Source organism: Meles meles, chromosome 15 (genome assembly GCF_922984935.1).
Source record: "Meles meles chromosome 15, mMelMel3.1 paternal haplotype, whole genome shotgun sequence".
NCBI lineage: Eukaryota > Metazoa > Chordata > Mammalia > Carnivora > Mustelidae > Meles > Meles meles.
In genome coordinates this window covers 22,750,376-22,772,527 of record NC_060080.1, presented here as the reverse complement: position 1 = coordinate 22,772,527, position 22,152 = coordinate 22,750,376, and the positions used below count along the sequence as shown (strand labels likewise).

Sequence of the window (22,152 nt, the reverse complement as noted above, 5' to 3'; positions counted from 1 at the left end):
GTGCTTTGTGGTCCCCTCGGTCTCCATTGTAGAAGCCACGACACACCACACCATTCCCTCTGCCTATGGGTGGGTGTGTGATTCAGTGTAGAGTGAGAAAAGGAGAAGTGGTGTGGTCTAGGGAAACAGCACAAATTGGTTTTTTAAATCTACTCTATTGAGGTATACCATATGAGATACAATGAATTCATTTTCAATGTACAATTTAATGAGTTTTGATATATGGCACCCCACCATAATCAAGATATAACACAACCCCATCACCCAAAATGTCTTTGCCCTCATGGTTTTTTGTACTCAGTACCCCTGCCCCAGCCCAGAGAACCTGCTGTTACTGTAGTTGTGTTTTACCTTTCCTTGAATTTCATATAATGGAATGACAGAGCATGTATTCTTTGATATTTGGCTTCTTTTTTTTTAAAGATTTGATTTGTCAGAGAGAGGGGGGAGAGAGAACACAAGCAGGGGGAGGGGTAGAGGGAAAAGCAGGCTCCCCACTGAGCAAGGAACCCGATGTGGGACTTGATTTCAGGACCCTGAGATCATGACCTGAGCCAAAGGCAGATGCTTAACCGACTGAGCCACTCACGTGTCCTGATTCTTTTTTTTTTTTTTTTTAAGATTTTATTTGACAGAGATCACAAGTAGGCAGAGAGGCAGGCAGAAAGAGAGGGGGGAGCAGGCTCCCCACTGAGCAGAGAGCCCGACGTGGGGCTCAATCCCAAGACCCTGAGATCATGACCTGAGCTGAAGGCAGAGGCTTAACCCACTGGGCCACCCAGGGACCCAGGTGTCCCGATTCTTTAATGTTTTTGAGATCTGTCCTTATTATTGTGAGGCTCAGTAGTTCATTCTGCCTCATTGTGGAGTGGTATTCCATTGTATGGATATACTGGCATTTTTATCCTATTCATCTGTTGTTGGACAGTTTGGTAGTTTCCAGAGTTGGGCTACTATGGTCAGAATTACCGCACAACTCTATGTAGATGTAGGTTTCCTCTAGCTGGGGCAAGTGCAGGAATATATTACTGGATCATACGATAAGGGTACACTTAACCTGAGGAAAACTGTCAAGCTGTTTTCCGACGGGCTTCAGATGCCCATCAATAAGAGATGGCAGTTCCAGTTCTTCCATATCCCCACCAAACCTGAAAACCACCAGGTTAGTCTTTCTAACTTCAAGAGCACAGGTTTTGAAGTCAAACAGATCTCAAATCCCAGTTCTGCTACTTGCTAACCCCATACTCTTGGTTAAGACTTCTGATCTTCTGGGGCACCTGGGTGGCTCAGTGGGTTAAAGCCTCTGCCTTTCACTCAGGTCATGATCCCAGCGTCCTGGGATCGAGCCCTGCATCGGGCTCTCTGCTTGGCGGGCAGCCTGCTTCCTCCTCTCTCTCTCTCTGCCTGCCTCTCTCGCTACTTGCGATCTCTATCTGTCAAATAAATAAATAAAATCTTAAAAAAAAAAAAAGACTTCTGATCTTCTACCGTCCAGCTTCAGGATTATTTTTTTTAAAAAATGAGACTAATAAAACCACCTTCATGATGATACGGAGATCAAAATGTTAAAAGGTAGAGCACCTGGCCTTGACCGCATGCTGGAGGTCAAACATGGGAATGAGGTAAAAGAGAGGGATCAAAGTTTGTTTGGGAGGTGCAAAAAATAGATGGTTTTAATAATAAGTTTCAAGTTGGAAATGGCGTGAGCATGGAGTTTCAAGTTGAAACTTGAGAGTGGAGATAACGGTCAGGAATGCGAAGTTAGAAACCTAATAACTTGCTGATACATTCTGTCTCAAACCAATCACACAGTTATTTCATAGAACCAATAATGTACTTGTTCTTAATGTTTAATATGTGCCTGAATTATTTGGGGGTGGCGATGAGGCAGCAGGATCATGATACAGGAAAAAAAAAGTGTGGTGGGAGAGTCTGTTGAAATGTAAATTGCTATCTGTATGCAGCCCTAGAAATTCTGATTCTGAAGAGGAGGGTGGGGACCAGTAATTTGCTTTTTTTTTTTTAAATAAGCTTTCCAGGTGATTCTGATGTTCATGGAACTTAGACTGTATTTGAGCATATCCTCAAGTATGCTGTGGGAGGTGTCTAATCCTGACTCATTTCTATGTAAAAGCAATCCTTCCCTACCACCTATAAGATACTGTTAGGTGCATCTTGGATGAAGTCTAACTTCTTAGCGTAGCTTCCAGGTTTATTCACAGTGTCCAGACTTGAGCTCTAAGATGGCTAACACTAGGAGACTCTGTTTCTTACCAAGGAAATAATTTAAAAATCTCCCATTCTCTTGCAAGGAAACACCGTACAATGTTGATGTAGGAGAGTATACTCTAGTTCCATAATGGAAATCAATTTCTCTTTCTGTTCCCCTTTTTGTGGGGGGAGGGTGGTGGGGAGCTTGAACTTACAACCCTGAGATCAAGACCTGGGCTGAGATCAAGAGTCGGTTGCTTAACTGACTGAGCGACTGTGGCGTGCCCACCTTCTGTTCCTTCAGATCAGTTCTGGATATCTCCATGTTCCCCAAATATCTCACCACTTATCCTGCAATTCTGCCCCATCGTTTTCTCCCTCCCGCTGAAATTTCATCCTTCTTTCCAAGCTTGCTCAAAGGTCCCATTGCTTCTGGTCTTCCTGAATTTCTCCTTATTTGGTCTGTTATGGGCCCTTGAGTGCCCTTTTCTTCCAGCATTCACTGCATCTGTGTCTGCTTTTCCATCTGCCTCAGGAGTTCTCCTGGTTCATGACCGCTACACAAGACCGACAACAACCCTGACCCCATGGGACACTCTGTGGTTGTGTTCCATTAAGCAGGAATCCAGAGACCAGCTCTAACTTCAGACCATTGTCTCTTGCTTAGGAAAGCACAGCGGGTTGCAAGAATAGTTGCGAAATGGATTGTAGTGATAACTGTGGTTCTCTGATAAATTGCTCCCTGGGACACAGTATATTTCATTTGAAGACTGTCCCCAAAGTGAAATATGTAGGTTGATCCATTAGGATGCAGGGGGAAAAAAATTTAAAATTTCTGCTTACATGCCTTTTATCATAAGAAGCAATCAGCCTTCCTAATATTTTACCTGTGGCTCGACCCCGGTGTTCTCAAGTGTCACATGTCACATAGTGTATGAGTGGTGGTGGGTGGTGGCAGGGTGCACCAACACAGAGGGGTTGAAAGTGCTGCAATGACTGTCCTCCCAGATCAGAGAGTTAGCAAGTAATAGAATGAGCATTCAAGTCTGACAACAAGCTGTCAGTCAAGTTAAAGCAACAAGAAAAATGTCAAAGTCGATAGCCCCTGAGAGTAATGGCTTTCCAGAGCTCATCCTGAAATATGAATGACGATGTCCTCAGACCCAACAAGAAAAAACACTGAAATTATCAAGAGGTCTGTATTGAGTATGGATTTATACACACCCTTCCCTAGGGCTGCTAAGCCCACCCCTAAGTGAGTGTGGTGCATTCAGATATAGGCTGATGATGTGAGCCGTGTGCATTTACAAGACGCTTAGAAAAGAGGCATTTGGTACATGTCCACAAACCACTACACTCTTTAAAAGTGACGCCTGAAATCCTAGGTTCGGAATTCAAGGCCTCACCAAATTCACGATACATAATGAAAAATATCCAGAGGTATTTTTTTTTTCCTTTAGTTTTCTTACTAGCAGAGGCAGAGAGGCACATGCTCTAAGGACTAAAATAAAACCAGGGAAACCACACAGCACAAAAATGAATAGGTACTTGTCTGCATACACTGTTGGAAGATGTAGAGAAAACACAGCCAAGTGTTAGAACAAATTAGGAAGCGTTGGGCATCTGGATAAAATATGGAATCAAAAAATCCCAACATGTCTTAGCCTATGGTATTGGATTGTTGTGAGTTATACATAGAGTTGCTGTGTGGGGGGACCTTGGGGAAAAAAATGTATTGTTGAAGATATATTCTCAATAGAAAACTACTTCTTTAATAAAACAGTGCCTTGGAAAAACCCTGGAAGCCTCCTCGGGAATGCTTACTGCTTTGACTAGAATAAAGATTTACGGGTAAGAATACAAACACAGCACCGTAGATGAAATTCTTACGCTATCATCTGTGAGCTTGCACAGCAAAGCCAGGAGTGCCCGAGGTAAGCCAGCCTATCAACGCTGCGATAACTGTTGCAAAAGCAAATCTTTAAAATGTAATGGAATCCTCAATGTTTTTAATGAGCTGGGAAGTCACATCAAAGTATTTTGGCAACATGGTTTTTTAAAAGCCATCAAACTTGAAATATGCATTTTTTTTTTTTTAATAGACAACCGTTTCAAACTTATTGACCTTATGTGTGACAACTGCTTGTCAGTAATAGGTCACCTAAAAAATATTTTAGAAAAACTTTATGGCAAACGGGAGGAAGTGATTGCTTTTTGGAAGTAACTTGCGGAATAAGGTGTGTTAAGGCACTTTTTTAAAAACAAAGTTGAGGGGCGCCTGGGTGGCTCAGTGGGTTGGGCCTCTGCCTTCGGCTCAGGTCATGATCCCAGTGTCCTGGGATCAAGCCCCACATGGGGCTCTCTGCTCAGCAGGGAGCCTGCTTCCCCATCCCCACCCCCGCCTGCCTCTCTGCGTACTTGTGATCTCTCTGTCAAATAAATAAATAAATAAAATCTTAAAAAAAAAAAAAAAAAACAAAAAAAAAACAAAGTTGGAGGTGGGAGTTGATTTTTGAAAACAGATGTTTGGAAATGTTACTGTTGTGTGGTTCTGTAGCCGATCATGATGAACATCTATAAGAACCCTATCTTTGTAAATCAAACAAAAGCTAGGAAGTAAATTTCTTATACCTGTTTCTGAAACTTCAAAATGAATATCTGTGTGGTTTTGATCCCATTTGTGAAAAATCGAACACCTTAGAAGTTGCTAAATAAAGATTGACCTCAGGGACAAAGGAGCTTTTATTAGTGACATTTCAACAAAAATCTTTGTATAACTGAATGAGAATCATGATTTAGTGCAACTAACAAGGTCCGTCTTCCATTTGGAGCTACTCATCTTTGCCAGAAATCTTTTCTTAGCTATGGCAGTCTTCGAAAGCAAGTTTAGTCATAAAATTCCAGACCTATGAAGAGTTGCATCACAAAGATTTAAATCAAGATTTTAAAAAGTAGTGAGACCCTATTCCATCAAAATGCCCCCCCCCAACATGAGTATGTGCCCAAGAGCAAAGTGGGTATTTCATTTTTATCTTTAAAATTTCCTATTTTTGTGACTGTTTTAAGATCGGTAAAGGAGTACAGTTATATATTTAACTTTGAAATAAGTGTGTCTGTATTGGGGTCCACGTGCTATCATTTGAAGGTACCTAGAATGGAACTATAGCAACCTGTAAAAACTTTGAAGGCGATCTCTGTCTTCCTCGTGGAGGTTTCCTCATGCCCTGCCCAGGACGCATGAGAAGGAGGCTCCGTTCCACAGGCTGACTGGGTGGCTGACAGATTTAAATGAATGAAGACCCCTATTGGTAACAGTGTTTCTGTCCTAGAAATCACCTAAGCATCAACTCACGGGGAAAAGGCTGGGATAATTAAGCATTTGGCAGAGCAAGGAAAGCCATCAAATGAAATATGAAAACAGAGAGCTTCATGTGAATAATAGCTAAATTTCTTGAGTGTTCACTCTCCCCCGTGCTGCTCTGGGCTTGGCCCCCGGCCCCTCCCCGAACTCTCACAGCAGCCCGAGGAGAGGGAGCCCACCCCGGGCTGGTGTCACAGGTGCCCCCGTGGCCTTCTAGAAGGAGGACTGCCCTGGGGACAATTCAGGAAACTGCTTCTGTTCTTGTGACTCCTCAGGGAATTTCAGACCCAAAGAGATCCTGAGCATGTCCCCTGCTGTGTAAAATGAGTTACACAAATAGAACCGGAAAAAAGGTCAAAATTGAGCCTCCACCTATAATGACGTTATCATCGATCTGCTGGTCACAGGAGATAGGCTCTGAGCTATTTTTCTACCAAGTGGAAAAAACCAAGCCGCCCTGTAGGCCTCCCTTTGTACAGGATCTCTGTCTGGTCTACCACAGGGCCCGGGACACCTTCCTCTCTGGGTGGTTGACACCCCTTGACCACCTCCTTTCCCCTCCCCATCCGGGACAGGCGGCACGGGTGCGGTGATGGTTTGTCACTCTGGCTTTGGAAGCACAAAGCACTACATGGGCTAGGGGTGGGGACAGGTTTGTGAGCCTGTGACCTGTGAGTCACAGAGGACCCTGTTACCAGAAGGGCCCCATGCGGCTCTCCATGCTCTATTACAATCTTAAAATTCTTAATTTTTCAACAAGGGGCTCCGTATTTTAATTTTGTCCTGGACACCATGAAGAACGCAGCCAGCAATGTTTCTAGGTCGGGCTGGGGTAGTCCTGGGGAGGGCTGGCTTGGGGGACTTGTTCCAGCTGCTGCTGCCATGGACCCCTGGCCTGTTTTTAACCTTTGCAGTAGAGGTTTGAAATAAGCTTAATCTAAAACCGGACTTTGCCAGAGGGCTCTGTAATAGGATGGAGTGGGCCGAGAAGACCCCTGCCCCTCAGGGGATTTGGGAACCGGTCGGGAGAGCCTGCTCCCCTTTTACCTGGATCCTGGGATCTTCCCCAAGTTCAGGGCCAACCCAAGATGATAGCACTTGAGAGGAGACTGTACCGTCAGCCTCTTTCATAGGACTTTGGAATATCCATTAAGACCGACAAGTTAAAATTGAATTTAATAATGTTCAGAAAGGAGCCGTCCGAGGCCTGCCCTGTGGCAGCCTTGCTCCCCTTAGACTGTGGCATCCAGGGCTCTGGCCTCTGTTCTTTTACCAAGGGAGGGGCCTCCCCTTTGGGGCCGGCTGGTGCCTGAGCCTTTGCCTGGAGGCCAAGCCTTTTCTTCTAGGTTCAAGTGGAGAACGTAAGGAGAACCAGAGCAGGCCGTGTGCTGCCCAGAACCGGGAGAGTAGGACTCACAGGCAGGCCTCCCTTGGGGTAATTCCCGGATAGGACAGGCATGACAGCTCCCATGTCTCAAGCCCTCCTCCATCAGACCCTTTTCCCATAACGTTTTCTCATTTCCTCCACAAATGGCCTTTTAAAGTAGGCATTCTCTCTGTTCGATTACAGCTAAGAATGAGAATCGTTCCTAACGATCCAGGATTAGATCCCCTCTTGCTCTCGTCTGATCTCCAGCTCTCCTACTCACCGCTTCGTGTGGACTCCTCAGTCCCCGAGCCTGACTATGCTCGAGGCTGTCACTGGGCGTGGAGACTGAAATTCAAATGCTGGAAGCACCTTCCCCGGGGAACCTACTTAGGGGAAGCCTCTGTTCTCTCCTGTCCTGTCCTCCTCGTCCCTTTCTTCCCTTCACCTGCCTCCGCCTCCCCAACAGCACCCCGCAAGAGCCCTCTGATGGCAGCGCACTTGTCCGCTTGTCGCTGGATGGTGCAGCTGGGACCTCATGGGGGTGGACTCGGGGCCTCTCTGGGAGGACACACATGCCCTTGGCATGTCCCAGTGTGAGCTGCCAGAGTCGTGGGACAAGTTCCTAACACAAGTCTCCTGGATGTCGCATCGAGCTCCAGGATGTGTGGCCTTGAGCTGCCAGCCGCCCTTTGAGCTCTTGGTGTTGAGATGCTGTCCCAAAGCCACCCGCCCCTGGGAGGCTGGCTCCGTGGCCAGCTGGATCTGGGACGGGCCCTGAGGCAGGTCTTTTTTCTTAAGTCACCTTTGACTTATGCTTCCTTTGCTGCGGCCACTTCATGATGAATACCCATCCAAGTTCTGTACATGACCCTTGGGAACAGCCTTTGTACCCTGGCTCAGAAAGTGGGAATTTTTGCTGGGCATATCGTTGGGCTTAAGAGCCTAAAACCGATCCCTCCAACAGGTCACTGAATGCATTGGGGAACTAAATTTACTCGGTTCTTGTATAAAACCTCTTCTTCAATTTTTTTAACTTGAAAATATGAAATATATGTGTAGAAAAAGTTTGAAGTGCATGTAAATTCAGTTTAAAGAATAGTTCTCAAGCAAGGTCATGTTAAGAAATCACAATTCTAGGGGCGCCTGGGTGGCCCAGATGGTTAAGTATCTGCCTTCAGCTCAGGTCATGATCCCAGGATATTGGCCTAAAGTCGTGAGTCGGGCTCCCTGATCATTGGGGAGCCTTCTTCTCCCTCTCCTTCTGGCTGTCACTCTCCTTGTGCTCTCTCTCAGATAAATAAAATCTTAAAATCACAATTCTAGTGTCCTTGAAGCCCTCCATATATCTGTCCTCCGCACTCTCTCCTCCTTTCAAATGTGACAACTTTACTGGTTTTTATGATATTGTTACATTGATTTCCTTGACTACATTCACTCCCTATCTCCGTATTTAAATAGAATCACCTTATATGAATTCTTTGTAAAACTTTCAGCATCGTATGTAAGATTCGCCCTGGTTGATGAATGTAGCTGTTGTGATTCGTTTTTCACTGATGCATAAATGCTCCAGTGTATTAACATACCAGAAGTTATTTTCCCAATCCGCTATCAAGAGACACCGATCTCCGTGTTTCCAGTTTTGTTGTTTATGAAACACCGCCGTGAACATTCTTGCATATGTCTCTCTGGAGAGATGCGTTTGCAAATGTTTTCTTTGGAAACTGTCACCTAGAGATGGAATTACTGGCTTGTCCATTGCCGCTTGTCCCTAGGTTTTTATAAGCTATCCTTAGGTTTTATACATTTTCTCACAATTTTTTAAAAAAATCTGTTTTCTCTTTATTTTAAAAGTCATTATTTTTTTTTCATTTTTAAAAAGTTAAAAATACAATTTTTATACATATATAGGATGAACACATGTCAAAGAATTTAATACAATCATTAATGAGGGAACCATTGGGATGGTTAAGTCTGGTTCAAGGGAGAGTTTGAGAACTGGAGATTTGCATTGTTGGTTATGGAAATGCTAAAATGATGTTGCTAGTATACAAAACTGGTTAATGTCTGATAGGGAGATAAAACTGTAACCTTGAGGTGATCTTTTATTAATCCACCAGAAATCAGCTGCTCACGGAACTTCATACTGTGTGGGCTCTAATCAAATAGTAAAGAGCAAAGTCAAACACAGATAATGAAATATTTCTTAAATGAGTTTGTTAACTAACATCGACAGGTCACTCTTCTGTCTTCTTTCCAAGTCTGGGATAGTTTTCTTAACAATACTGTACTTTGCTTCCAAGTTTTTGGATCAAAGGAGAATGTATTAAAGTGCTTTGTAAACTGTAAGGTGCCAAATATGTTTTCATTATTTTGATGGTTTTACAGAGCCCTTTGAATAATCTATTAGAATGAATGCTGCTATGGGAAGGTAGTTAATTATTCAATACCTATTTTCTAAACTACTGTGTTTTTTTTTTTTTAAGGATCATTATTTTTAAAAAATATTTTATTTATTTATTTAACAGATAGAGAGCACAAGTAGGTAGAGTGGCAGGGAGAGGGAGAAGCAGGCTCCCCACTGAGCAGGAAGCCGGATGCAGGACTCGATCCCAGGACCCTGAGATCATGACCTGAGCCGAAGGCAGACGCTTAACCGACTGAGCCACCAGGTGCCCCTTAAACTATTGTTTTTAATCTCATTTCATTCTTACAGAGAATTGTGAAAAAAACACATCATCTGCTTTAGTTATCTCTCTAAGACTGCATAATAGTCGTGCCTACCTCATTGGGCTAGCGCAAGAATTATTGAGTAAAACAGACTGCGGTAAACAGTGCTGGTATGCAATTGAAAGACAAGAAATGTTTGTTCACTGTTTGATCTGTTCTTTGAGCGCTTCTACTGAAGTTTCTTTTTCTTTCATACCAATATATTCCATTCCTAAAAATTCTATTGGTTCTTAGTTTCTCCCTCCCCCTTTTAAAAAAATAATACCTTATTCTGGTCTCATGTTTTAAATTCCTTTGCTTTAATCTTCTAAACACACTTATGGTTTTTCTTCAACACTGCTGTTATGTAAATTGTGTCTACACTTCTCACGGCCCTTGTTTGTTCATTTTTTTTTCTAATTAAAAGATTTGCTTGCTGCTATAACCTCACATCCTCTAGCAAAATAAGTCTTAGCCCCTACAGCTAATTTTTAAAATCTTAGATTATTAACTGGAAACGGCTGACTTCTTCCGACCATTTGGAAACAGAGAAACTCATGGTGTCCTTATGTAGCCTTGAGAAGATAATATCTCCCGTCTAGGTGTTTTATTTTACAACACATTTATTTGCAACTTGGTTTACTTCACTTCTAGAATCACCTGTTTTATATTTCCAGGCTATTTCCCCATGCTGGACCCCAGTATTCATGTGAATGGATGTTCACTATGTAATGTGAGTATAATTCTGGGCCAGTTAGTGCTTCCCTGAGTCTGGGTTTTCTCTGTGAAAAGAGAATAATAGGGACGTGCAGTTTAATTACTGTGGGCCATGGTGTCTTAGTATAAGCACCCTGTCGGCTTTTACTGGTATTATTTTTCTCTGTATTACTGTTTCGTACAAATCCAAATGCAGCCTGATAGTGCAACCATTGGGTCACTACGAACTCCTTGCCCTCTCCGTGGGGTCCCTAATTCAGCTCTGTCTGGCTCCGCCATCTTGTTTTTCTGGCTTGCTCGTTGTCCCCTGTGCCCACCATTCTTGTTTGCCTCTCCACGTAGATGGAGTTTGCGTAGTCTCAACAAACCCGTTCTTGGCAGCCTCTGACCAAGTCCTCTTGCCATCCTTCAGAGCTCAAGTTTCCGTGTGCTTTATGAAGAAGGCTTTTGACCAAGTTTAATCTACACTGTCTCTTTTGAATTCAAAACCCTCTGTGGAGATCACCATGCAGCATAGCGTTCTCAGGATTTGGCGGCTTCATTCAAGGTGCAGCTCTGGGTGTCCCCCTAATTAGACTGACCATTGGGGAAGAACACGGCACAGATCCAATGTAGATATATTACCACTGGCTACAAGTAATGACTCTCATATATTTAAAAAATTTTGGCTTTTTAGTATGTATTTAGGGGGAATTCAGAGCCTGGCTTATGCTTGTGTCTCTTGGTTTCTGCCAAGGGTTTCCTTGGTCACCAGACTGGGACCCCCCTTTTTTTTTTCTTTAATTTTTCAGACTGGGGGCTCCTAGATTACTCAGGTAGCATACATAAATTCCAACCCAAGTGAGGACAGACTTGTGGGTATGAACTCCAGGATTCTTTGAGGTGGGAGCTATTGGAGAAAAGAAAACTTGAGGAGGGACGCCTGGGTGGCTCAGTTGGTTAAGCGGCTGCCTTCGGCTCAGGTCATGATCCCAGCGTCCTGGAATCGAGTCCCGCATCAGGCTCCTTGCTTGGCAGGGAGCCTGCTTCTCCCTCTGCCTCTGCCTGCCACTCTGTCTGCCTGTGCTCACTCGCGCTCTCTCTCCCTCTCTCTCTCTGACAAATAAATAAGTAAAATCTTAAAAAAAAAAAAAAAGAAAGAAAAGAAAACTTGAGGAATAAGAAAAAGGCACTAGACTCTTGGAATTAGTGGGTTATCTTTGCTGTTAACTGTGGCTTACCAGGAGCCCAAGCTGGGATATGGTGGGTCTTTATGACACGTATGATTCAGTCACTATGTATTTTGGTCCATAGGAAGAATTGGGGGGCAGTTATGCTGTTCCTGGAGTAAAGAAACAGAACTTGAAGCCCAGAGGAACACTGGGTCTGGATCTTGCTCTCTGGGGACTCCGTTCTGCTTGCCAAAGAGATAAGATGATGGAAGGCAGGCAGGCAATCTTCACTGGTACAGTCCCACCCAATTCCCAAACCCATCTCCGGTCCTTTGCACTTCCCTGACAACCTAGATCCTATCTTCACTCTTCACGGAGGAGAAACCAGTCCCCTTTTATGTGTACAGTATTTTAGAGTTACTGAGCATTTTTCTAGATGTTTGTTTTCCAGCAGTGCTGTGAGGCACGCAAAATGAGTACTGTGATTCTAGTTTTATAGATGAGATATCTGAGAAACTGGGGCTCTGGCTGGTGATGGGGTTTGCTCTGAAGGCCACGCATTCAAGGGGTATGTATGTCTGGGTTTTCTAACTCCTGTTCTTTGTCATCCCAAGCTTTGGGAGCAGAGAGGTAATTTGAATGCTGATGATAATGGGGATTCTTTTTTGTTTTTTATGGAGGCAAAATCCATAGGACCTACAATTCACCATTTTAGAGGGAACAATTTGGTGGCATTTAGTGCATTCACAATGTTGCACAACTAAGGCGTCTGTTGTTCCTCACTCCTTTCCTGGGATTTTGTGCAAAATGAGAGAGAATCCGCATAAGACATCCAGCTCTGGGCCTTGTGCCCTCGTCCAGTGAATGTAGCCTGTATTCCTGCACTCTCCCTAGCACGCTCCAGATTCTGGTAGTGTAGAAAGAGGAATTCTTCCCTGAAGTTAGCGCTTTGAGAAAATCAGTTGTGAATAAATGAAGTATTCATGTCCCAATCTTTTTTTTTTTTTTTTGACATTTCAAAATTTCTCTCTTCCAGCTAACGTTGCTCAAGGAACTCGTCCTATTCTCAGAGCGATCAGACACATTTACCTACCAATGCACTGGAACAGAATTGCTCCATGTCCTAGAGTTTCTTGTTTCTTTGGAGGAGTCTCAGGTTGTGACATGCACAGGCTTGGAGGTCCCACGAACCTCCACATTGTCCTGGGTATAAAACAGCTGCAGGAAATCGAGGTGCTGGATAGTGCCTGCATGGTGGTCAGCCAGCTCCCATATTCCAGCCACTACGTCGTGGCCACCATTTTCCCGAACTCTTCAATAGTGGGTTCGGCGACTGCGGATCTGCTCCTCGGGTGCTGGGCTGGAGCCTGACCGAGGCCGCTCTGTGCTCTTGTTGGCCATCACTCGGGCAGCTCTGGCTAAGACGACACGAAAGCCTCCAGCTCCCACACCTGTGTCGCACCACCAATGAAAAGCAAAAGCGCTTCACGCAGGCTCACCCAAAAATAGCACGACTTTGGTTTTTATTTAAATTTGGCAATTCCAGGAGTGTAGGCCCCAGGCCCCAAGGAGTTGTGACTGTCCCACTGGCTTCCAGTGTCACCAGCTATTGGAGCAAATGCTCTCTGTGGTGGCCAAGGTGGCTGAGGTAGAGGGCTGGTGAGGAGTGTGGCTGGGAATTTAAGATGAGCTCCTGCACGCGGCGGGAGGCCTAGAAGCTCATCGTGTTCATACTTATTGGAGAATTTTCCTGCTGGCGACCTCTTACGGCTCTCCAGACCATCATGGTGCCAACCCCAAGGACGAGGCCGCCTCCTGCCGCCACGGGCACGGCCCAGGACAGTGCACTGGGGCCTGCTTCAGACCGGTCTTGGAGGAGCTGACTGTTTCTCAGGGTTTGAAGGTAAGGGCTCTCCTGTGGAGGAGGAGGAGGAGAGGGTCAGGGGTTAAGGGCCTCACAAAACCATCCATTGGCTCACCTTAGGCTTGCGTGGTCCCTATTCTGGTGATGGTGCCCTAACACTGCATGTTTTCAGTCCGTCCCTGTTTGTCAGGCTTCTTCCTCTGCATTGTGCCCAAACCTTCTGAATGAGGATGGGTCTCCAAAGTGGCCAACAGCCCGCTATCACGTCCTTTCAGTTTCTCGCCAGCGTCCCCTCTCCTGTCAACCTGATTTTGAAACACTGGGAATGGACAGGCAACCAAAGGAAGAGAGACCCCCAGGCCTCCTGGACAGCTGTCCCCATCCCCCAACTTCAGGAGTGCCCAGGAGCAGGGACCACAGTGGGTGTGGAAGGACAGCTGGTCCAGGGGCGGGTTAGAGAACCGAGCGTGAGCAGGGCCCGGAGAGCACACGTTCGGGCCCTGCCTCCCTGGATTCCCCTTCCTCTGTGAACACGAGCGTGGAGCCCTGTGTGGGAGCTGAGAGTGCCGAAGGATTAAGATGTGACTGCTCTCACTGTCCCTGATGGCCACGTTCAGAAACAATCGCATCACCAAGGAGCCTGGGTTGTGTCTTGAGAGGTACAAACAGAAAAGAGACCAACACAGGTGTGTTCGGAGGCGGCAGCAGTAGGGTGAGGGAAGGCAACAGTAGCCCCAGTGTAGAGGGGCACCCCTGAGCCTTGAAGGATGTGGCAATCTCTGGTAGGCAGAGATGGGGACGACCCTCCAGGAGGCACAGATCTGGCAACAGCCGTGTCTGCGGAGCCAACACTGTCTCCAGGAGCACTGCATATCTAAGGCCCTAGAGGAAGCTGGGCCTCCCCTCTGGACGCTCCAGGATGCAGCTGGAACCGGGGTAGGGTTTCCAGTGGCCTAGAGTGACTTTCCGTGTAAGCTGCCTGGTGCCTGGCAGCAGTGACAGGCTGGACAGGGAAGGGAGGGAAGAGCTGGGGGACGTGTTAGCAGCGCGGTCAACTGTCCAGGTGAGGACAGTTGGGGAAGAGAGAATGTGCAGGGAAGGGAGGAAGGGGAGCACAGTTCCCCAGAACAGGCATGGAGTCTAATTTCTCCCTGTACAGCCCAACCTGACCGCTGCCCCCGCATTCGCCTCCCCTGAGCTCCCTTGCATGGGAACTGATGCTTCCTCCCTCCCACACCCTGGGGAGCCGCCAAGTCTCAGGGACCAGGAGGAGTGGTGAGATCGGAGAATGGTGGCAGGGAATGAGGGTGAGTGACAATATAGCTCCCAGGGATCTCCGTGGTTCCTCCCGGTTTGAGGGACCACCTCAGCCTCCCAAGCATCTGTTTCACACCGGACAGGACAGGCATGGGTGTTAGGACGTTGACTCACAGGAGAGGGGCACTTGAGTTTAGTTCGGCTGTAGGTGAAGTTGTTGGAGGTTGTCTTCTGGCCCACTGGCTCCAGCTGAAGAGAGAAAGGAAACCGTGATTTCCTCCATGGGGGGCCAAGACCTCCCCGTGGGAGGAGGTTCTCCAACAGACTCCCTCCCTCTAGCAGCGTGGGTTAACGCCAGCAATAAATTCAACATCCTTGGCAGACCCCCACTGCCCTGGGCCAGAGCTAGACCCGACTTCTGACTCAGGAGGCGCAGGTCAGAGTCCATCAGGCAGGTCAGGATCCTGCGTCTGTCCCCAGGCTTGACCAAGGAGGACTGACGGGTCCCGGTACAGGGAGTGTGTGCGAGGGCCTGGCCCAGAACCTCCACTTCCTGCTTCCCTTCTGCGTGGCAGGGATCACACACACCCTGCATTTACAACTTTATAAAATGGTGATAATCCTATTTACCAACTTCAAGTGTATGGGGCTGGTCGGTTTCAGAGAAATTTTAAAAACATCTGGGTTATTGTCCTTGGTGTGTCAACCTCAAGAAACTGAAGTTTCTCACTTGAGCTACTTTGTATGTTTTTCACACAAATGTGGAGACTGACTTGGAACATCCCACCAAGTGTTGTTCGGAGAGGTTCTGCTTAATTCTTTTAGTCCTGAGACCCTCTGAGAATGAGCTAGAAGCTGGTGTACCCGCCTTCCCAGCATCTTTAGCCAACAGCCTGCTCCCTGACATGCCGCTGACACGGAGAAGGGTGAGCCCCTGGCGCTCTCACTTATTCATAGATCCTGACTGTGTAGCCTCTGCCCTTAGTGTCTGCTTCCCTGCCCGTTCCTGAGACCCTCGGCTCCTGACCCCCAACTACTGCCTACAAGGGAGGTGAAAGGATGCTATGGCTGCTAATGACTCCACCTTGCCCGTGATCTTTCTGGTGTCCTACAGCTGCTCTGTCCCAAGAGAGACCCCCACGGTGCCTGGCAGAGCACCGCAGACACAGCCCCTGGGGTCCCGGCTCTGGCTGCTGAGAGCTATGTGGCATGAGGCAGGCTCCCGAGCTGCCCGGACCACCCACATTTGGCTGTTGTGAGGATCAGATGAGAAGATGACATGATGACAAGCGGGAGGAGATTTACTTATGTGTCATTTCTACGAACTTAGAGCTGAGGAAGCACAAGCTTCTTGGAATGGAATGACCATCGAGCGACCGTATAGGTGCTCAAGATCAGGTTGGCTGATTCCCTGACATTCCAGGAACCCAGAAACTAACTGGCACAGAGGAAGGTAAGGATCCTGTGGGTTTGAGGACAGCACCAATCTTGTCATCCACGCACAGTCTGTCTCCCAGCATCCTCCCCGAGCCCACGACCCCTCCAGCTACCTTCACCACCCCTCCCCGTGCCTCTAGGAAGACTCATTTGTGATCCCTGGCTATACTTCCTGACCTCCTGTTCCAAGGCCCACTCCCGTCTGACTTCAGTCTTCAGAACATCAGTCATGTTCTGGTCAAGGTCACCATGACCTCCATCTCATCAGACCCAGTGCTCACTTTGTCGTCTTCATCTTGCTGGACTTTTCATCAACATTTGTCAGAGTTGATGCCTCCCTCTTGAAACACTGTCCGTCTGGACTCCTGGAACAGGGCACTCGTCTCTCCCACTCCCCCCTTCATCTGTCACTGGGGCCAGAAGTTGGAATGAAGGCCATGGGGCTTGGTGGTTTGTCCCCGCTGTTTCCTACCTACTCTTCTCTAGGAACACCGAATCAACCCCATGGCCTCGAATACCCCTCCCATGAACGACCTCCACACTTTTCCTAAATCTCCGTTCCTGACCCTGTCCCTGAGCTCCAGATTCCTAGATTCAAGAGCTTTAATTTGGATGCCTCCAGATGGATTTCCAGAAGGTGCTTCACACTTACCGTGGCCAGAAGAGAACTTTTGGGTTTTTTTTCCTCCTCCAGCTTATTTCTCTCCAACACCTCAACCATCTACCCAGTTTCCTTGACCCCAAAAGGAGGAGTCCTCTTTTGTTCCTTTTGTCTGAATTTAAGTTCCAGTTAACATACAGCAGAATGTTTGTTTCAGGTGTACAGTATAGTGATTTGACACTTCCATACAACAACAGGAGCTCATTGCAACAAGTGTTCTTTAATCCCATCCCCTGTTTCACCCAGCGCCCCACCCCCCCCACCTCCTTTCTGGTCTTTGTTTCTTTTCTATCCTCCTCCACCTGTTAGTCCAAAACAGATCTCAAATCTGACCCCTTCTCTCCTTCTTCACTGTCATCACCCTGGGCCCATCCACCTTCATTTCTCACCTGGGCTCTAGGTCTAATTCCCCTCTTCCTTCCCTCTAGGGCAGGGCTATCCTGCAGCCGGAGGGCAGACCAGACCCTCTGGCTCCCCTGTTGGAAGCCGTCCAAGGAGCCGGCCCTGCTCTTACTCACTCTCTGACCTCGTTCACCTCCCTCAGGTTACCCTGGCCCTTCTGCCGCTCAGACTCTTCACACTCATTCCTGACTCTGGGCCCGCACAGGTTCTATTTCCTCTGCCTGGAACACCCTGGCCCTAGACCTCTGCTTGCCTGGCAGGATCTTGACATTCAGCTCTCTGCTCACAGGTCACTCGTCGGAGAACCTCCCTCCCCCCCCCCCCCCACCATTGCTCTGTCACACTACCTGGCTTTTCCTTCTCTTTCTTTTAAGCCCTGACTGTGGTCAGAAAGTCTTAGTGATTTGTTGGGTTTTGTCTGTCCTTTCCCCATGAGTGCAAGGATATCCTTTTCCTCAGCACCTAGGGCAGTCCCCATGGCGGAGTGATGGTCAATAAATAGTTGTTGAGGGAATGTGTGGATGAACCAGAGTCCCAGAATCCTGAGCGGAGCAGCTCAGGCAAGAAGGCCTGGGACTGGCCACAGGAAATGAAGTTGTTTTCCCCAGAACCCCCCTCTCCTAAGCCGGATCCCGCAGGTACCAATGATGTGGTGAGTAACAGGGCTGGGGCAGCCTCTAGTCTGTTCTGGGGATTCAGGGAAGGCTTTCTGAAGGAGGTGGCACCTGAGTTTAGTGTTGTGGTGGTCACGAGTTACTCAGGAGAAGGCTGGAAGGGCAGTCCCCAATAAGGGGATGAGCAAGAGCCGACACACAGAGACGCGAGATACCGTGGGTGGTGCAGGAAGCTGCAGTCCTTACCAGAGTGCCCAGCTGCCCATCAGCGGGGGGGCGGGAGTGACTGCTGCAGAGGTTAACTGGGGCCAAGCCTCCGAAGGTCTCGTGTGCTGTGCTAAAGGGCCAGGCCTTTCCCTTCAGGGAGGGGCAGGCCTTGGAAGCTGGGTCAGATTTTCATTTACACAGATTCCTGTGGCTGCCCTGTGGCAGAGTTATAAGGCCGTGGTTTGCAAGCCCTGGAAAATATCACCCGGGAGCCTCTGAAACCTGCTGACCCCAGGTGCTACCCCAGACTAATCCAGAATGTCCGGGGGTGAGGTCCAGGCACTGGTGTTTTGTTTGAGTTATTGTTTTCAAGTATACATATAGAAACAAGTAAAAATCACAGGTGAACAGCTGATAAATGGCGTAAGTGAATGAACCCCTGTAACCAGCATGCAGATTGAGGTATAGAACATGACCAGCACTCAGGAGCTCCCCCTACTCTCTTCCAGGACTGTACTTACCCCCTCCCACCCCCGCCCAAAGACTCTGTATTAATTTGCTTGTTTTTGAAATCTACAGACATGGCTGCCTGTGGCTGACGTTTGCGTCTTCGTGCTGTGAGGCATCCGTGGTATGAACGTGCTACATTGTGATCATCCGTTCTATTGGAGCACATCTGGGGAGCTTTCTGCCGGGGGAATATGAATGGTGCTGCTGGGAAAATGCTCACATGCATCTTTTGGTGAGCCCACGGTATGTTTCTATTGGGGATACACATAGGGACAGGGTTGCTGGGTCACAGAGAACCCAGATGTTCAGCCTCTGTGGGTAGGCCAAACTGGCTGCCAGTATTCCTCATCCCCAGGTTATTCTAACCTCTGGCCAGAGCTGAGCAATGCTGTTCTACCGGTGGTGGTCAGCCCAGCGCCAGGGACACCAGGTGGGAGGCTCGTGTGGTCACCCAGCACCGGGGGAGATGCAAACTTTGGAGGATAGCAAGATTTCTAGGGAAGGGGGAGCAGGTGGCCGTGGGGGAATAGTGTCAGAAAAAAAGAAGGAAAAACTGCAAGAAGATGAAAGAAGGAAAAAGGAAGAGGAAAATGCTCCCTCGTGCTACTGGTGTTCCTGGCTTTGGCTTTGCCGAGGTCTCCTCCGGAGGAGGCACAATCTGTTCAGTGGAGGGACAGGAGATGGAATGGGCTGAAAGCGTGTCTGTTGCCGCAGCGGGGTAGCCTGTGAGCGTCGGCCAAAGGCTGCAGACGCTATGTCATCGGACTCGCAGAGTGAGACGTGAATTCACTGGTTACATATGTGCTGACCCGGTTGGGGGCAGGGAGGCCGGCTGGTGCTGTGGCCAGGAAACTAGGAAGGATTTGACATGGGTTTTGGTCCCTGCTTGGCGGCGAACTGGCCGTGTGCTGCCGGGAGAAGTGCTTCCTCTCCCAGTATGCTAGTTACAGAGCCTTCTGGCCAGATGACCTGCCAGGTCTTCTCCAGTTCTAGAGGCCTATTATATATGTCGCCCTAGGGGTCACCAGAACGAGGTGATCTGAGAAGTTGGCATGATGTAATGGGTTTGTATCTGAGATGGTTTTGGATGAAAACACAGCACTATATAATTAGTTCCCCAAATTATACAGCACAGGACAAGACACTCTTAGATGATTTCAGTGTAGTTTTGCTTTGTTTTTGAAACTTAGGGGCGTGGCTAGGACAGCAGTGGCTGGGAGCCCTGGAAAGACCCGTGGTGTCACCAAGAGGGCTCCTCGGCAGCACTCACCTTTTGCTTTCCTACCTATCCCCTCCCACTTGCCTTTATGTATAATAAGCCTCTCGCCTGGGCCAGTGGGGAGAACCACTGAGATGCTTCGGAAGAGGAGACCAGAACTGTGGTGGTAATCCCTACAGAAAGAGACCAACAGGCCTGATCGTGTTCAGGTCCTCGATCTGGCCGTCGTGCCCCAGAGAGCTCCCAGAGCACCTGGGCGTTATGCAGGCCGGCAGTGCCCCCAGGTAGGAAGACCTCCCATCCCCGGCTGGAAATGCTGGGAAGGAAAGGCAGAGCAGCGTTGGTGGCCCTTCTCAGAATCTGTGGATTCCCCCTGAGATCTCAGGGGGACAAATGGGACTGTGCACAGATACCCACTCTTTTTTGGGGGGGGATTTAAAAGGAATGAAGTTATGGGACTCCCTCTGTAAAGGAAAACTGGACTTCAAAATCGCTCTCAGGAATCACATTGTGCAAACCTTGGTGAGCAAGATTCCCGTGGAGACTAGGTGGGAGGGAACTCAATGGTGTTTTGACTGTGGTTCCGAGTCCTGGGCTGACAGAGTGCGACAAAACCTTTAGGAGTGGGCAGAATGTGGTGTCAACAGCAGGGAAACAAAGGGAGAAGGAAGGCTGAGTCTGTGATTAACGGGGCCAAGGATGGAACCTTCCGGCATGCTGCTGGGGGAGGGGGGGTGTGGCTAAGCGGAAGGCGGTGCTGGGCATGCTGGGTGAGGCGGCAGGTGGGGGAATATTCGCACAGGGGAATCCTGGCAGAGAGGCAGCCTGCCCGAAACTGCAGTAAAAGCAAGAGTGTGAATTTGTTTAGTCACCATGGGAGAAATGGGGGAATGCACGTTGGGGTGGGGATTGAGTTACCCGCTGAGCCAAGATCAAAAGAAGCCACTGGATTGGAAAGGCATTTCATTTTGCTCTGCGCAATGGGATATGGCTACTGGGGTTACTGGTCAAGCTCTGTGCCAGCAAACCAGGCTGCAGAGGAGTGGCCGGCCCTGAGAGCCAAGGCACAAGGGCAGGTGGCCCTGGGGCCCCTCAGCCATATGTGCATTTCCTGAGGTCCCCATTGTCCCCTCAGAAAGGACTGGAATAGGTGACAGCCTGGGGATATACGCGGGTGGCTCTTTTCTTTTTGATGCTGAAATAATCATGGGAAATGTGTTGCGACTAGGGTAATGGGGGCTGGCATTCTCTGAATGCTAATGATTGTGTTGGGTGCTGGGCATATGGTATCTTAATTTTCTGAGATCTGTTTCATTGTCATTGTTTTTTATGGCTATTGATACAGAGGACCAAAGAGAGAGCACTTGCCCAGGGTGGCAGAGTAAGGGGTTGAAGCTGATTTCATCCTGTTTATCTGATTACAAAATTATGCGCCCCCCCCCAAACCGGCTCCCCGGTACTGGGAAATTTCTCCAATAATCGAAACCATCAGGACAAAGAAGTTGTGCCACCATTTTGAGCTTTGGGGAGAAAGGAGCTATGTCCACCAGTAGGTTTTTTATTTTGGGCAATGGTCAAAGCCCCTTGGGGGCCCCCTTTGGCACAGCCCGTGGGGCGGTCAGGCACTCACCATGTTGTTCCAGAGTGCGATGGCCATCTCAGCGTGACCACGTTCTGAGAAGTGGAAACAGTCCTCGGAGAAGAAGGTGAGGTCAGTGCCCCCTCTCTGGGACCAAAGGCAAAGGGATTACGTTCCTGGGGAGAAAGGTACCGCCTCCTACCCCTGCAAGTGTCCTGGGCATTATTCCTTTCAGTTCTGCTGCCACCTAGCTCGGAGACTGATGAAGAAACTCCCCAGTTTTGGAACTTTTTAAAAAAGCTGAATTGGGGCGCCTGGGTGGCTCAGATGGTCAAGTGTCTGCCTTTGGCTCAGGTCATGATCTCCACGTCCTGGGACTGAGCTCCTGCTGAGCTGGGAGCCTGCTTGTCCCTCTCCCTCTGCCTGCTGCTCCCCCTGCTTGTGCTCTCTCTCTCAAAGAAATAAATAAAATCTTCTAAAAAAGAGAGAGAGCTGAATTGTAGCCTCCCACTGCCCATCCTTTTTCCTTCCACATCCTTGCCCTAATAGATGAAAACAAAAATTTAGGAAGCTTTCCACGCTACCCCAAACTAGAAAAGAGCAGGGTTCTTAGGAGCCCTCTTGGAGGCTTCTGGCCAGAAAAAGCTCAGGCGTAGAAGGAAGGACATCACCGAAGAAGAGCCTCTCTATACACGCCTCCCAGAAATGCCCACCGCTTACACTGTTGAGGGGGACGAGAGTGTTTCGGAAGAAAGGCTGCACGACCACGGCGAAGTCCTCCCGCTGCAGGTACTGGGACCCATAAGACAACCTGGAGATGCCGCTCTGTGGATGGAGGAGAACTTCCTCAACCCTCCTGGCAGGGCTGGCCAGACGAGCTCTCGTCC

General features: G+C 48.2%; 1 protein-coding gene across 3 annotated transcripts in view; it reads right to left on the bottom strand.

The window, feature by feature from the left end:
• Positions 1-13,021: 13,021 nt before the first annotated feature.
• Positions 13,022-22,152, bottom strand: part of PLB1 (phospholipase B1) — a 122,858-nt gene continuing 113,727 nt past the window's right edge. For all 3 annotated transcript variants that reach the window (XM_045979692.1, XM_045979690.1, XM_045979691.1), the window contains exons 55-58: positions 21,986-22,090; positions 21,317-21,412; positions 14,811-14,885; positions 13,022-13,430 (exon numbers count right to left, since the gene is read on the bottom strand). In XM_045979692.1, coding sequence (XP_045835648.1) covers positions 13,227-13,430; positions 14,811-14,885; positions 21,317-21,412; positions 21,986-22,090 — 480 coding nt within the window. In that variant the 3' untranslated portion in view covers positions 13,022-13,226. The remainder of the gene's footprint in view (positions 13,431-14,810; positions 14,886-21,316; positions 21,413-21,985; positions 22,091-22,152) is intronic.